At 46.2% G+C, this 14,773-nt stretch overlaps 1 protein-coding gene across 2 annotated transcripts; it reads left to right on the plus strand.

Annotated features, from left to right (window-relative positions):
• Nucleotides 1–12,358: 12,358 nt before the first annotated feature.
• LOC125541373 (cyclin-D6-1) lies at nt 12,359–14,530 on the plus strand. Of its 2 annotated transcripts, none has more exons than XM_048704800.2 (6): nt 12,359–12,709; nt 12,794–12,886; nt 12,971–13,072; nt 13,177–13,384; nt 13,488–13,609; nt 13,911–14,530. In XM_048704800.2, the coding sequence occupies exons 1-6, from the start codon at nt 12,524–12,526 to the stop codon at nt 14,130–14,132; spliced, it is 933 nt and encodes a 310-aa protein (XP_048560757.2). In that variant the 5' UTR covers nt 12,359–12,523; the 3' UTR covers nt 14,133–14,530. The 2 variants fall into 2 exon arrangements, with proteins under 2 accessions (XP_048560757.2, XP_048560756.2); XM_048704799.2 differs by having other exon boundaries at nt 12,360–12,709; nt 13,488–13,618.
• The last annotated feature ends 243 nt before the right edge of the window (nt 14,531–14,773 follow it).

Consider the following 14,773-nt stretch of genomic DNA (forward strand, 5'->3'; position numbering starts at 1 on the left):
GACAAGGATGCGTACTACTTCAGAGTGGTACGTAATCCTGTCTTGGAAGTCATGTTGCTAGACAACAATGAACCTACGAGCTATGGAGAAGCGATGGTGGGCCTGGATTCCGATAAATGGCTTGAGGCCATATAATCCGAGAGAGGATCCATGTATGAAAACAAAGTGTAGACTTTGGCAGAATGGCTCGATGGTCGTAAGGCTGTTGAGTACAGATGGATTTTAAAAGGAAGACGGACAATGATGGTAAATGTCACCATTAAGAAATCTCGACTTGTCGTTAAGATGTTTTCTGACAAGTTCAAGGAGTTGAATACGGTGAGATTTTCTCACTCGTAGCGATGCTAAGAGTCTGTTAGAATTATGTTAGCGATCACTGCATTATTTATGAAATCTTGCAGATAGGATGTCAAAACATTGTTTCCTCGACGATTTTTGAGGAAAGGTTGTATGTGATACAACCGAAAGGTTTTGTCAATCCTGAAAAGATGCTAATAAGGATGCAAAGCTCCAGCAATCCTTCTGAGGACTGGAGTGAGCATCTCGGAGTTGGAATGTACACTTTGATGAGATGATCAAAGATTTTCGGTTTATACAAAGTTTGTGAGAAACTTGTATTTCCAAAGAAGTGAGTGGGAGCACTATAGAATTTCTGATGAGTATATGTTGTTGACATATTGTTGATCAGAAATGACGTAGAATTTCTGGAAAGCATATAGGGTAATTTGGAAAGTGTTTTTCAATGAAAGCCTGGATTAAGCTACTTGAACATTGAGCATCAAGATCTATAAGGATAGATCAAAACGCTTAATGCTACTTTCAAAATGAGCACATACCTTGACATGATCTTGAAGGAGTTCAAGATGGATCAGTCAAAGAAGGAGTTCTTGCCTGAGTTGTAAGGTATGAAGTTAAGACTTAAAGCTCGACCACGGCAGAATAGAGAGAAAGGACGAAGGTCGCCCCCTATGCTTAAGACATAGGCTCTACAGTATGCTATGCTGTGTACCGCACCTGAAATGTGCCTTGCCATGAGTCAGTCAAGGGGTACAAGAGTGATCCAAGAATGGATCACAGGACAGCGGTCAAAGTTATCCTTAGTAACTAGTGGACTAAGGAATTTTCTCGATTATGGAGGTGGTAAAAGAGTTCGTCGTAAAGGGTTACGCCGATGCAAACTGTGAGACTAATCCAGATTATTCTGAGTAGTAAACTGGATTCGTATAGTAGAATAGTTATTTGGAATAGCTCCAAATAGAGCGTGGTAGCTGCATCTAGGAGATGACATAGAGATTTGTAAAGCACACACGAATCTGAAAGGTTCAGACCCGTTGACTAAAACCTCTCTCACAAGCAACATGATCAAACCTAGAACTCATTGAGTGCTAATCACATAGTGATGTGAACTAGATTATTGACTCTAGTAAACTCTTTGGATGTTAGTCACATGGCGATGTGACCTGTGAGTGTTAATCACATGGCGATGTGAACTAGATTATTGACTCTAGTGCAAGTGGGAGACTGTTGGAAATATGCCCTAGAGGCAATGATAAATTGATTATTATTATATTTCCTTGTTCATGATAATCGTTTATTATCCATGCTATAATTGTATTGATAGGAAACTCAGATACATGTGTGGATACATAGACAACACCATGTCCCTAGTAAGCCTCTAGTTGACTAGCTCGTTGATCAATATATGGTTATGGTTTCCTAACCATGGACATTGGATGTCGTTGATAACGGGATCACATCATTAGGAGAATGATGTGATGGACAAGACCCAATCCTAAGCATAGCACTAGATCGTGTAGTTCGTATGCTAAAGCTTTTCTAATGTCAAGTATCATTTCCTTAGACCATGAGATTGTGCAACTCCCGGATGCCGTAGGAGTGCTTTGGGTGTACCAAACGTCACAACGTAACTGGGTGACTATAAAGGTGCACTACAGGTATCTCCGAAAGTGTCTGTTGGGTTGGCACGAATCGAGACTGGGATTTGTCACTCCGTGTAAACGGAGAGGTATCTCTGGGCCCACTCGGTAGGACATCATCATAATGTGCACAATGTGATCAAGGAGTTGATCACGGGATGATGTGTTACGGAACGAGTAAAAGAGACTTGCTGGTAACGAGATTGAACAAGGTATCGGGATACCGACGATCGAATCTCGGGCAAGTATCGTACCGCTAGACAAAGGGAATTGAATACGGGATTGATTAAGTCCTTGACATCGTGGTTCATCCGATGAGATCATCGTGGAACATGTGGGAGCCAACATGGGTATCTAGATCCCGCTGTTGGTTATTGACCGGAGAACGTCTCGGTCATGTCTGCATGTCTCCCGAACCCGTAGGGTCTACACACTTAAGGTTCGATGACGCTAGGGTTATAAAGGAAGTTTGTATGTGGTAACTGAATGTTGTTCGGAGTCCCGGATGAGATCCCGGACGTCACGAGGAGTTCCGGAATGGTCCGGAGGTAAAGATTTATATATGGGAAGTCCTGTTTTGGTCACCGGAAGAGTTTCGGGGTTTATCGGTAACGTACCGGGACCACCGGGAGGGTCCCGGGGGTCCACCAAGTGGGGCCACCAACCCCAGAAGGTTGCGTGGGCCAAGAGTGGTGAGGAACCAGCCCCTTAGTGGGCTGGTGCGCCTCCCACCAAGGCCCAAGGCGCAGGGAGAGTGGGAGGGGGCAAACCCTAGGTCCAGATGGGCCTTAAGGCCCACCCTAGGGGCGCCTCCCCCTCTCCCCTCTCTTGGCCGCCACCCAAGACCCATCTAGGGCTGCCGCCCCTCTAGGGGTGGGAACCCTAGAGGGGGCGCAGCCTCCTCCCCTTCCCCTATATATATGAGGCCTGGGGGGCTGCCCATAACACAGGTGATTCGATCTCTCGTTGGTGCAGCCCTGCATCTCTCTCTCCCTCCTCTTCTGTGGTGCTTGGCGAAGCCCTGCAGGATTGCCACGCTCCTCCATCACCACCACGCCGTTGTGCTGCTGCTGGATGGAGTCTTCCTCAACCTCTCCCTCTCTCCTTGCTGGATCAAGGCGTGGGAGACATCACCGGGCTGCACGTGTGTTGAACGCGGAGGTGCCGTGCGTTCGGCACTTGGTCATCGGTGATTTGAATCACGACGAGTACGACTCCATCAACCCCGTTCACTTGAACGCTTCCGCTTAGCGATCTACAAGGGTATGTAGATGCACTCTCCTTCCCCTCGTTGCTGGTCTCTCCATAGATAGATCTTGGTGACACGTAGGAAAATTTTGAATTTCTGCTACGCTCCCCAACACGCCCTACCCCCCTAGGCACGCCCCCTACCTCGTGGGCCCACAGTGGCCCTCCTCCACTTATCCTTTCACCCACACACTCCTTCTTCTTGCCAAAAACATGAACAACCAGCTCAAACCCGAGTCCAAGCTCGTTTGCTGCCATTTTCGATCTCCTTGCTCAAAGCACCTCTCACAAAACTGCTTGGGGAGATTGTTCCTTGGTATGTGACTCCTCCATTGGTCCAATTAGTTTTTGTTCTAGTGTGTTATTCATTGCAAATTTGTGCTGCCTAGGTGACCATGTTCTTGAGCTTGCATGTCAAATTTATATGGTTCCAAGTAGTTTTGATGCATGATATAGGTCCTAGGCACTTGTAGGAGTAGTTGCTATCAATATTATTGAGTTTGGTTTACTTTTATTTTGAAGTTACTAAAAAATTCAGAATTTTTCAGAGGAAGAAATATGCTTAGGAAAATGTTCCAAGGTGGTTCTTCAAGGAAGCAAGGACCCAGGCTTGCAATGCGTGATGCCGATGAAGAGCCACCAAGAGACGCTCCAGTGCGTCCTTGTGAATGGCCTTCTAAGGACTTTATGGATCGAGCGGGAATTAAGGAAGAATTTAACGCATATTTGCGTAACGCTGATCTTGTGAGCTTCGAGGAAGAGAAGTGCAGCCAGTATCACCAGCTCACTAATTCCTTTGGAGGAGGTTTGAATTTTCATCTTCACGTAATTCTCCAACTGTACTGTTTGATCTGTATGAAAATTCTTACACTATGGACTTAGAGGATTTTACCACTGCTTGCAAACTTCCACAATGGGGTAGTATCAGGGATCCTCGCAAATCTGAATTTAGAGATTTTCTTGCTAGTATAACTGTGGGGGAATCTAGAGATATAACACAAGCTACAATAGGGAGCATTCACTTTCCTGCTATACATTATTTTGCTCTCTTCATAGGTAGATGCATTAATGGTAAAGATAAAGCATGTCATATGTGTGTTCCTAACCTCAATATTCTTAGGAGTGATGTGTTAGGAGACAAATCTTATAATTTGGAAGCCATTGTTGCACGTAGGTTGCATCTTAATAGATTTAATGGAGATTTCTTTGGTGGAATTTATGCAACCCGCATAGCTAATTTTCTTGGTGTAGCCATACGCGAAGATGATATTGGATTACCCCCTGCTTACTTAGACTTTAATGCTATGGTTCACCACCAGTTTGTTGAGAGGAATGAATCACCTCTACAGTATCGACTAATCTTTGACAGACGGCATGCTGTCCGTATTACTCTCCCTGCTCCTGCCTTCTTTGATCATCAGGCAAAAGGAAGATATATTATTACCAGAGAGGAGGCAGATGAGTACGAGCGGAGAGCGGAGGCCGCTCATCGCCACGCTGCAGCTCAGGAGGCGATAGCTGCTGCATCGCAGTACGACCCCAACTACTATTATGGATATCCGCCAGGCCAGCCGTGGCCATAGACCAACTTAGGCCAAAAGCCTAAGCTTGGGGGAGTTCGTATTTCCCACCAACATTACACTTATGTTCACACACTCATTGCTAGATGTCGGTGCTCATACTTTTTCATTGTATCATCCATGCTAGTTTACTTTCCTTTTTATGCTTTCTTCTTGTGTGTTTAATAAACCTTAAGAAAACCCAAAAAAATTAGTTGTAGCTTTTAATTAGTTTACTTTCCATGCTTGTAGCAGTAATTAAAAAGAAAGCCCAAAAAGATTTCATGTTCTTCTTTTGCTTGTTGGGATGTTTCCCGCGTAAATAGTTTTATTTCTTTTCTTTTCTTTGGGGGTCGATGGGAGAAGACCATGATTAAATTGTTGAAGTGGCTCTTATATGCATAAATGTTGATCTGACAAAATAACCCATATTGCCTTGTCTTCTCATGTTTATTGAATGCTTGCAGATTCCAGCTTAGTCCAATGCACGTGCACAATTATTATTATTCACATCGTTCGGTCGTGCAAGTGAAAGGCAATTATGACGATATATGATGGACTGACTGAGATGAGAAAGGCTGGTATGAACTCGACCTCGTTTGTTTTTGTAAATATGATTAGTTCATCGTTCCTGATTCAGTCTATTATGAATAAACATGTTCGGAATGACAACTAGAGATCATAGTTCTTGTGCCATGCTTGATTAGCTATGAGTTATAATGGTTTACCTTGAGTGCCAACATGCTATTGAAATGGTTATGATGTGGTATGATAGGGTGGTATCCTCCTCTGAATGATTTAAGTGACTTGACTTGGCACATGTTCACGCATGTAGTTGAAACAAAATCAACATAGCCTTCAGGATATTTATGTTCATGGTAGATTATATCCTACTCATGCTTGCATTCGGTGTTGATTAATTTTAATGCATGTTCATGACTGTTGTCGCTCTCTAGCTGGTCGCTTCCCAGTCTTTTGCTAGCCTTCACTTGTACTAAGCAGGAATACTGCTTGTGCATCCAACTCCATAAAACCCCAAAGTTATTCCATATGAGTCCACCATACCTACCTATATACGGTATCTACCTGCCGTTCCAAGTAAATTTGTATGTGCCAAACTCTAAACCTTCAAATAAATATCCTGTTTTGTATGCTCGAATAGCTTATGTATCAACTAGGGCTGTCCGTATCTTCCATGTTAGGCGGGTTATTCTCAAGAGGAGTGGACTCCGCTCCTCACTCACGAGAAAATGGCTGGTCACCGGGATGCCCGGTCCCATGCTTTATGCAAACTAAATCACAATAATTGCAAACAAAACTCCCCCTGGGACTCATGTTAGTTGGAGGCACTCGTTGTTTCGAGCAAGCCATGGATTGATGCTTGTTGGTGGAAGAGGGAGTATAAACTTTACCATTCTGTTTGAGAACCGCCTATAATGTGTGTAACATGGAAGATATCGCCATCTCTTGGTTGTTATGTTGACAATGAAAGTATACCGCTCAAAATATTATTCATTTCTATTTCAAAACCGAGCTCTGGCACCTCTACAAATCCCTGCTTCCCTCTGCGAAGGGCCTATCTATTTACTTTCATGTTGAGTCATCATCCTCTTATTAAAAAGCACCAGTTGGAGAGCACTGCTGTCATTTGCATTCATTATTGTTAGTTTACATTGGGTATGACTTGACTGGATCTCTTTTACCATGAATTACAATGTCTAGTCGGTCCTTGATCTTTAAAGGTGCTCTGCATTTATGTTTTGCGGTCTTAGAAAGGGCTAGCAAGATACCATCTTGTTATATCATATTATGATTGTTTTGAGGAAGTGTTGTCATCCGAGATTTATTATTATTGCTCGCTAGTTGATTATGCCATTGATATGAGTAAACTTGAGACCTAAGCGTTATTGCGAATGTGCTTAGTTATAATCTTTGCTGAAAACTTGAATGCTGGCTTTACATATTTACAACAACAAGAGCAAACAGAGTTGGTAAAAGTTTTTCTTTATCACTTTTAGTTTGTCAACTGAATTGCTTGAGGACAAGCAAAGGTTTAAGCTTGGGGGAGTTGATACGTCTCTGTCATATCTACTTTTCCAAACACTTTTGCCGTTGTTTTGGACTCTAACATGCATGATTTGAATGGAACTAACCCAGACTGACGTTGTTTTCAGCAGAATTACCATGGTGTTATTTATGTGCAGAAACTAAAGTTCTCGGAATGACCTGAAACTTCACGGAGTAACTTTTTGGAAAATATAAAAATACCTGCAAAAGATGAATGCCAGGGGGCCCACCACCTGTCCACGAGGGTGGGGGCGCGCCTGCCCCCCTAGGGCGCGCCCCCTACCTCGTGGGCCCCCTGGAGCTCCTCCGACTCCAACTCCAACTCCAACTCTATATATTTTGTTTCGGGGAGAAAAAAATTAGATAGAAGGATTCATCGCGTTTTACGATACAGAGCCGCCGCCAAGCCCTAAAACCTCTCGGGAGGGCTGATCTGGAGTCTGTTCGGGGCTCCGGAGAGGGGAATTCGTCACCATCATCATCAGCAACCATCCTCCATCACCAATTTCATGATGCTCACCGTCGTGCGTGAGTAATTCCATCCTAGGCTTGCTGGATGGTGATAGGTTGGATGAGATCTATCATGTAATCGAGTTAGTTTTGTTAGGGTTTGATCCCCAGTATCCACTATGTTCTGAGATTGATGTTGCTATGACTTTGCTATGCTTAATGCTTGTCACTAGGGCCCGAGTACCATGATTTCAGATCTGAACCTATTATGTTTTCATCAATATATGAGAGTTCTAGATCCTATCTTGCAAGTCTATAGTCACCTATTATGTGTTATGATCCGTTAACCCCGAAGTGAAAATAATCGGGATACTTATCGGTGATGACCGTAGTTTGAGGAGTTCATGTATTCACTATGTGTTAATGCTTTGTTCCGGTACTCTATTAAAAGGAGGCCTTAATATCCCTTAGTTTCCGTAAGGACCCCGCTGCCACGGGAGGGTATGACAAAATATGTCATGCAAGTTCTTTTCCATAAGCACGTATGACTATATTCGGAATACATGCCTACATTATATCAATGAACTGGAGCTAGTTCTGTGTCACCCTAGGTTATGACTGTTACATGATGAACCGCATCCGGCATAATTCTCCATCACTGATCCATTGCCTATGAGCTTTCTATATATTGTTCTCCGCTTATTTACTTTTCCGTTGCTATTGCTATCACCACTACAAAATACCAAAAACACTACTCTTGCTACTGTTACCTTTTGCTACCGTTACCACTACTATCATATTACTTTGCTACTAAACACTTTGCTGCAGATATTAAGTTTCCAGGTGTGGTTGAATTGACAACTCAGTTGCTAATACTTGAGAATATTCTTTGGCTCCCCTTGTGTCGATTCAATAAATTTGGGTTGAATACTCTACCCTCGAAAACTGTTGCGATCCCCTATACTTGTGGGTTATCAACGTGGTATTTGTGGCAAAGCCACCGTTCATCATTGTACTACATGTTACGCTAGATCATTGCACGTCCTGGTACACTGCCAGAGGCATTCATATAGAGTCATCTTGTTTCATTATTGAGTTGTGAGTAAATAAAAGTGGGACGATCATCATTATTAGAGCATTGTCCCAGTGAGGTAAAGAATGATGGAGATTGATGAGTCCTCCAAAATGTGGGGGATGAGGTTCATGATATTGTTCTAAGAGAGAGAGACGGAGAGAGAGAGAGAGAATGAGAGAAAAAGAGAGAAGGGACAATGCTACTATCCTTTTACCACACTTGTGCTTCAAAGTAGCACCATGTTCTTCATATAGAGAGTCTCCTGATTTGTCACTTTCATATACTAGTGGAAAATTTTCATTATAGAACTTGGCTTCTATATTCCGATGACGGGCTTCCTCAAATGACCGAGGTCTTCATTAGCAAGCAAGATGGATGCACACCCGCTTAGTTTCAGTATTGAGCTTTCATACACTTATAGCTCTAGTGAATCCGTTGCATGGCAATAACTATTCCTTGCATTGATATCTATTGAAAGGCCTCTCCATTGCCTATCAATCCACCGAGCTGATGCGAGACTTTCGAAACAATGTTCCGCCGCCGCAAGCTTCTGTTCTTCCGCGATCCTGTTTGGATGCCTTTTTCGGTACTCTCTGTAGGGAGAATCGATCAGATAGGGCTTCTATATCAACCTTAATGCACCTCCGATGATCTATGAGTATTTACCACAGACCTACGGGTCCATAGTGATTATCTATATGGTTTCCTCTCTCTCTCTCTTTGATCTTCAATACAATGTTCATGTAACACCCCGGACACACCCGCCGGTGGTCATTACTCCTGGCGGGATCTAGACTGGCCCCACAGATCAATACTAGTCTTTTCTGCGCACTTTGCCCGCACTCGTGCGCACTAGGTAGCAACTTCCCGGTCAGTCACCCATCATGAAACTACTCCAAGCTGAGCACGCTTAACTTTGGAGTTCTGTCTGAATGGGCTCTCGGAAAAAAGGAATTCCTTATTGATATGAGTAGTCTATCATCCCTATTAAGCCAGGATATCACATACACCCCCACTCAAAGGAACCGACGTCCTCGTCGGGCCACAGGAATGTTCCCTCTTGGCACATACGTCTATGCATGTAGTCCGGTACATGTGCCATGCCGTGTGCCACGACGGGTCACAAAGGTCATGAACAACATGACCGCACACCTGTCCACAAACATCAGTATAACCGCGAGGGTCGGTTCTGATACCAACTTGTAATGCCCCAGACACACCCGCCGGTGGTCGTTACTCCTGGCGGGATCTAGACTGGCCCCACAGATCAATACTAGTCTTTTCTGTGCACTTTGTCCTCACTTGTGCACACCCAGGAGCAACTTCCTGGTCGGTCACCCATCCTAAAACTACTCCAAGGTGAGCATGCTTAACTTTGAAGTTCTGTCCTAATGGGCTCCCGGAAAAGGATTTCCTTATTGATATGAGTAGTCTATCATCCCTATTAAGTCAGCTATCACAGTTCCCCTTGGAATTTTATCCGATGTAATCTTCTTTCGCGGTGTGTTTGTTGGGATCCGATGAATTATGGGGTTATGATTGGATAATTCTTTGAAAGTAGTTGAATCTTTTCTGAACTTTATTATGTATGACTGTTATAGCTATGTTATGCTTTTCGATCTATGGGTTTTCTTTGGCCAAGTTGCTTCGTTGATCTTCAATGGAAGTGGTGCATAGTAGTAGGTTCAATCTTGCGGTGTCCTCACTCGGTGACAGCAGGGGTAGTGAGGCACGTATTGTATTGTCACTACTAAGGAGAAAATGACAAGGTTTAATCATATTGCTTGGTTTTATTGTCTACATATGTCATCTTGCTTAAAGCATTACTCCGTTTGTCATGAACTTAATACCATAGACGCATGCTGGATAGCGGTCGATTGGTAGAGTAATAATAGTAGATGCAGGCAGGAGTCGGTCTACTTGGCATGGACGTAATGTCTATATACATGATCATGCCATGAATAACGTCATAACTATACGCTTTTCTATCATTAACGTCATAATTTGTCTACCCACCGTATGCTATTTTTACGAGAGAAGCCTCTAGTGAAACTATGGCCCCCGAATATATTTTAATCATATTACAAATAACAAAAATACCTTGCTACAACTTTATTAATTTTAATTTACTTTGCAATTTGCTATCTACAATATCAGATTTAATCCTTGCAATTAAAGAGTACAAGGGGATTGACAACCCTCTTGCCCGCGTTGGGTGCAAGTATTTGCTTTTCTATGTGTAGGTACTGCTAAAGGTTGTTTGCCTAAGTCTTCTATTGGTTCGATAACCTTGATTCCCTACCGAGGTAAATACTATCCACTACTATATTGCTTCACCATTCCTCTCCAGGGAAAATCCCAATGTAGCTCACAAGTAGCAGGCAACCTAGTGGATAGTTGGTCCCTAACTCGTGCTCGCTCTAACTGATGGCCTGTCCCCTGTTCCTAATCCTGACCGGGTCCTTAGCGTACATGGGCCTAGGCCTGCCTAGGCCCTTAGCCGAGCCTTTATGTAATTGTGGGCCTACATGGTGGGGAATTGCCTCGTCATTAGCCCACAAGTCTGTCAGGGTATCGATACATAAATCAACCAAACCCTCAAAAGAAGTAGATTCCGATTGGACCCGTAGTGGAACATAGGTTCTGAGTGGTCTTCGGACTTGAGACGCTGCTAGTTTACTCGTGAAGAGACCATGTGGACTCTATAGAGCAAATGCATGTGGAAATGGTTAATTCAAACAAGTTATGAAAAAGAACGAGTGATACTCGATCATCTTTTGGGAGAGGCTGACTTGCGGCTCGACTGAGGGCGTATCATATAATTCGAGTGATGATGTTGGCGCCTGGTCTGACTCTCTCGAGGAGATGCGAGTCGGTATCCCTGAGGAACATCGTTCATTCATCTTCATCATATCCGAATTTGCGAATTTCAGGACTTGGTTCCATATTGAAGCCTCAACCCATGCTACAAAGGATACCAATTTTTTCCCTTGTTTAGGGTGTCCTTGAGTAATTTAGCAATCTTCAGGAGACGGATTAACAACACCTAGATTACAGAACTTATCTATGCTGAGTGTGAGGTCACTTGATTATTTTGTAAATTGGCACGAAACATTTGACCCAGAGTTGTCATAATAGGGTTCATATTTTACCCGACTAAGGGGAAATCCGATTAGTGCCGTGAGTGATGACATGACAAATCTTTTTTGTGTTGCCAAATTGATTCAGCCGCGTAAATAGTGGGATTTGACTAGACAACGAAGAACGCAATCTCCTCGGCACTCGCGCATTGCTGACTCAGACAGATGGGTACGTTGGCGTGTGCTCGAAAATTGCCATGACGGCGCCTGGGTTATCATGTGGTTACTGCCCTGCCGCACGTTACGACTTCTAGATTTCGACACATGGATGGATGGATCTTGACTACGAACAACTGGATTTAGTTGACGATTGAACTATGTGCCCTTTCAAAGGCGAGGCGAGGCGAGGGAGAGGGAGGAAGGACTCTTCTCGCAAATCTCGCCGCCTCCCTCTGGAACCGCCACTGTGAGCAGTTGCTGCATCCGCATGATCTCCTTCTTTAAAGATTAAAACGCTAAGAATTAGCATCATCTCGCGATAGAGATTTGCCCTATAATTTTTTTTGTTGGGTGGGTGGGGGGGGGGGGGGGGGGACTCGCCATAGTTACAAGGATCTCTACTTATGTCGACCAAAAATGTTGTGATTAGTGTTGTACAATGGCGTCGACATTTTTAGCAAGAATCACCATACCACGTTTCTTCACATGGATGAGAGCTGTCAAAAGACAAAACGCATGGGGCCGCCGCGGAGTAAATCGTCTGGTCTCACAGGGTCACGCACAAGCGCAGCGATCATTTGGCATCCATGACAGGTGGGTCGCCACCAGAAACTTTCTTCCTCGTCCTCTCTTTCCTCCATGCCCTCCCCCTCCTCCTGTCTCGGGCCTCGCCGTCTCCACGATCTTTACAAAAAGAACCCCAAATCCACACCTTTTGTGCCATTGTCCCCGGACCCCGACGGTTCCCTTATTAAAGGCCATCTTCCCAACCAGACACAGCTAGTACTAGCACACTGCGTAGCAGGCAGCAATGGTGGCTTCCTCTCCCCCATAAAGCCACAGCCTGCGCTTCTTGGCGTGTTCTTGCCCCTTCCTCGTACGGACGCCATGGACATGCCGGGGGAGGACGAGTACGTCTACGGCTACGAGTACGAGTTCGACTTGGAGAACCCCTTCACGAGCCCCGCCGACGAGCCGATCGCCAGCCTCCTCGACGCCGAGGCCCACCACGCGCCCTCCGTGTCCGCCGCCGCCTCCGCCGTCCGCCGCGACGCCGCCCGATTCATCTCCAAGGTACGGGTCTTCCTTCATGGGGTTCTTTCTCGCGAGCGGTTCGTCCCCTTCCCTTTCTGATCCGATCAGCCTCGGTTGGCCCAGGTGCGGTACGACGGGGAGCTCGCCGTGCACCCGCGGGTGGCCTACCTCGCGCTGAACTACGTGGATCGCTTCCTCTCCAAGGGCCAATTGCCGGTAAGAAGGCGAAAGATGGTGTCTTTCTTTCAAGAATCTACAATATTTCGGTCTGATCTGACAGCCCGTGGTTCTGCCCCGCAGTTCGAGCGCAAGCCATGGGCGCCGCGGCTGCTCGCCATCAGCTGCCTCTCCATCGCCGCCAAGATGCAGCGCGTCGACGCAATCTCCATGGACTACATCCAAGTACGCTGATTATTGCCCTTTTCCTTTTCGGTTGCTCTGTCGCGAGTTCATATGGGGATTAGTTGTCAATCAAGCGTGTGTTGGCGTGCGTACGTGGCTTGCAGAGGGACGAGGAGTTCATGTTCGACGCGGTGACCATCCGGCGCATGGAGCGGGTGGTGCTGGGCGCGCTGGAGTGGCGCGCGCGCTCCGTGACGCCGCTCGCCTTCCTCGGCTTCTTCCTCTCGGCGTGCTTCCCTCCGCCGCGGCACCCGGCCCTGCTGGACGCCGTCAAGGAGCGCGCCGTCGACCTCCTCCTCCGTGCCCAGCCCGGTACGTGCGCGCGCTCCTCCGGCATGCCAATGCCAAGCAAACCCGAACGCTTTGCCCTCAGATTCATCGCCCGCTCAACCGCTGATCTCTTCCCGTCCTGCAGAGGTGAAGATGGCGGAGTTCTCGCCGTCCGTGGTGGCCGCGTCGGCGCTGCTGGCCGCCGCCGGAGAGATCGCCGTCGCCCACCTCCCCGCCTTCCAAGCCGCCGTGGCCGCTTGCCCCTTTGTAAATAGCGTGAGCATGATATTATAAAACCGCACATTTTTGTTCTCCACTGCCCACTAAACCCCCCCTTAATTCTCCCAAGTAACCACCACCTGTCATGTCACGCCACGCCAAACACACTCCAGATCCTTTGGGAGAGGAGACCTTGGCCACCCCAACTGTTCGCCTTTTCGTAGTTATTTTCCTCGTGAAACGCGCCCGAGCGCAGCGATTGACCCGCACTGCTGATAAGCTTTCTTGTTTTCTCGTCGGAGTTGATAATTTCGTGCGCTCCTCTCACAATGATCAACCCTCTGTCCAGGAGAAGCTACGGGAGTGCGGCGAGGTGATGGCGGCGGTCTGCGGTGTGGTCGGCGTCGGCGTCGGACCGGCGGCGAGCGCCGAGACGCCGGTGACGGTCCTCGGGCACGGCCACTACCGCAGCGCCAGCTCGGAGAGCGACCGGACCGTCGGATCGGCAGCCAACGTCGCCGATGCCAAGAAGCGATGCATGGGCCCACCTTCCCAGTCCCAGTGTGGGTAGGCGGCGTGCGGTGCGGCAGGACCCCATGGGGCGCGACAGCTGGAAGAGCCGGGAATTTACTCTTGCCCTGTTGTTCATTTTTACCTTTTCCGATTTATTTTCCATTTTAATCTTCTCGACTCGAGGCGAAGTAGTAGGCAGCGATGCAGATTCGAGAGAACCGCTGGTGGTAGCTGTCATTTACTAATTGCTTTTTTTTTGTTTCCCTTGGCTTTTCTTTTGTTCCCTGGAGTGATTTTTGCGGCAGTCGTAGTAGTGGTAGCAGCAGATGCTAGGCTGGTATTTTCCCGTAAAAGAAAAAGATGCTAGGCTGGTGGATGAATATATTGGGATGTGGAGTAGTGGTAAACTACAATGTTTCGGTGCTGCAAAATAAGACCAAAATCATGTGCTCATTACTGATCTTCTCTTTTCTGCCCGTTTCTCTTTTGAAAAGTCTTCATGTACGTCGGATTTTGTTCTGGAAACATCTGAGGTTGAGATTCATCTCCGTGTACCGGTAGAAAACCCAACCCTAGCAGTACGCCAGGGTACTGGGCTCTGTAGATACGTATGAGTACGATAAAAAGAAAGAAAGAAAATAAGCCAGGGATGGTCAACGGAGAAACGGGCAAATGCCACGTGCCGGGACGGAGACTGGC

The sequence above is a fragment of the Triticum urartu genome, chromosome 2A (genome assembly GCF_056163025.1).
Source record: "Triticum urartu cultivar PI428250 chromosome 2A, HENAU_Tu73, whole genome shotgun sequence".
Taxonomy (NCBI): domain Eukaryota; kingdom Viridiplantae; phylum Streptophyta; class Magnoliopsida; order Poales; family Poaceae; genus Triticum; species Triticum urartu.

Excerpts from the sequence above, each read along its gene's own strand:
- LOC125541373 (XM_048704799.2), top strand. The coding sequence starts at position 12,524 with ATGGACATGCCGGGGGAGGACGAGTACGTCTACGGCTACGAGTACGAG. Across the intron at positions 13,073-13,176 it reads TCTCCATGGACTACATCCAA|AGGGACGAGGAGTTCATGTT; the intron begins GTACGCTGATTA and ends CGTGGCTTGCAG. Across the intron at positions 13,619-13,910 it reads CTTGCCCCTTTGTAAATAGC|GAGAAGCTACGGGAGTGCGG; the intron begins GTGAGCATGATA and ends CCCTCTGTCCAG.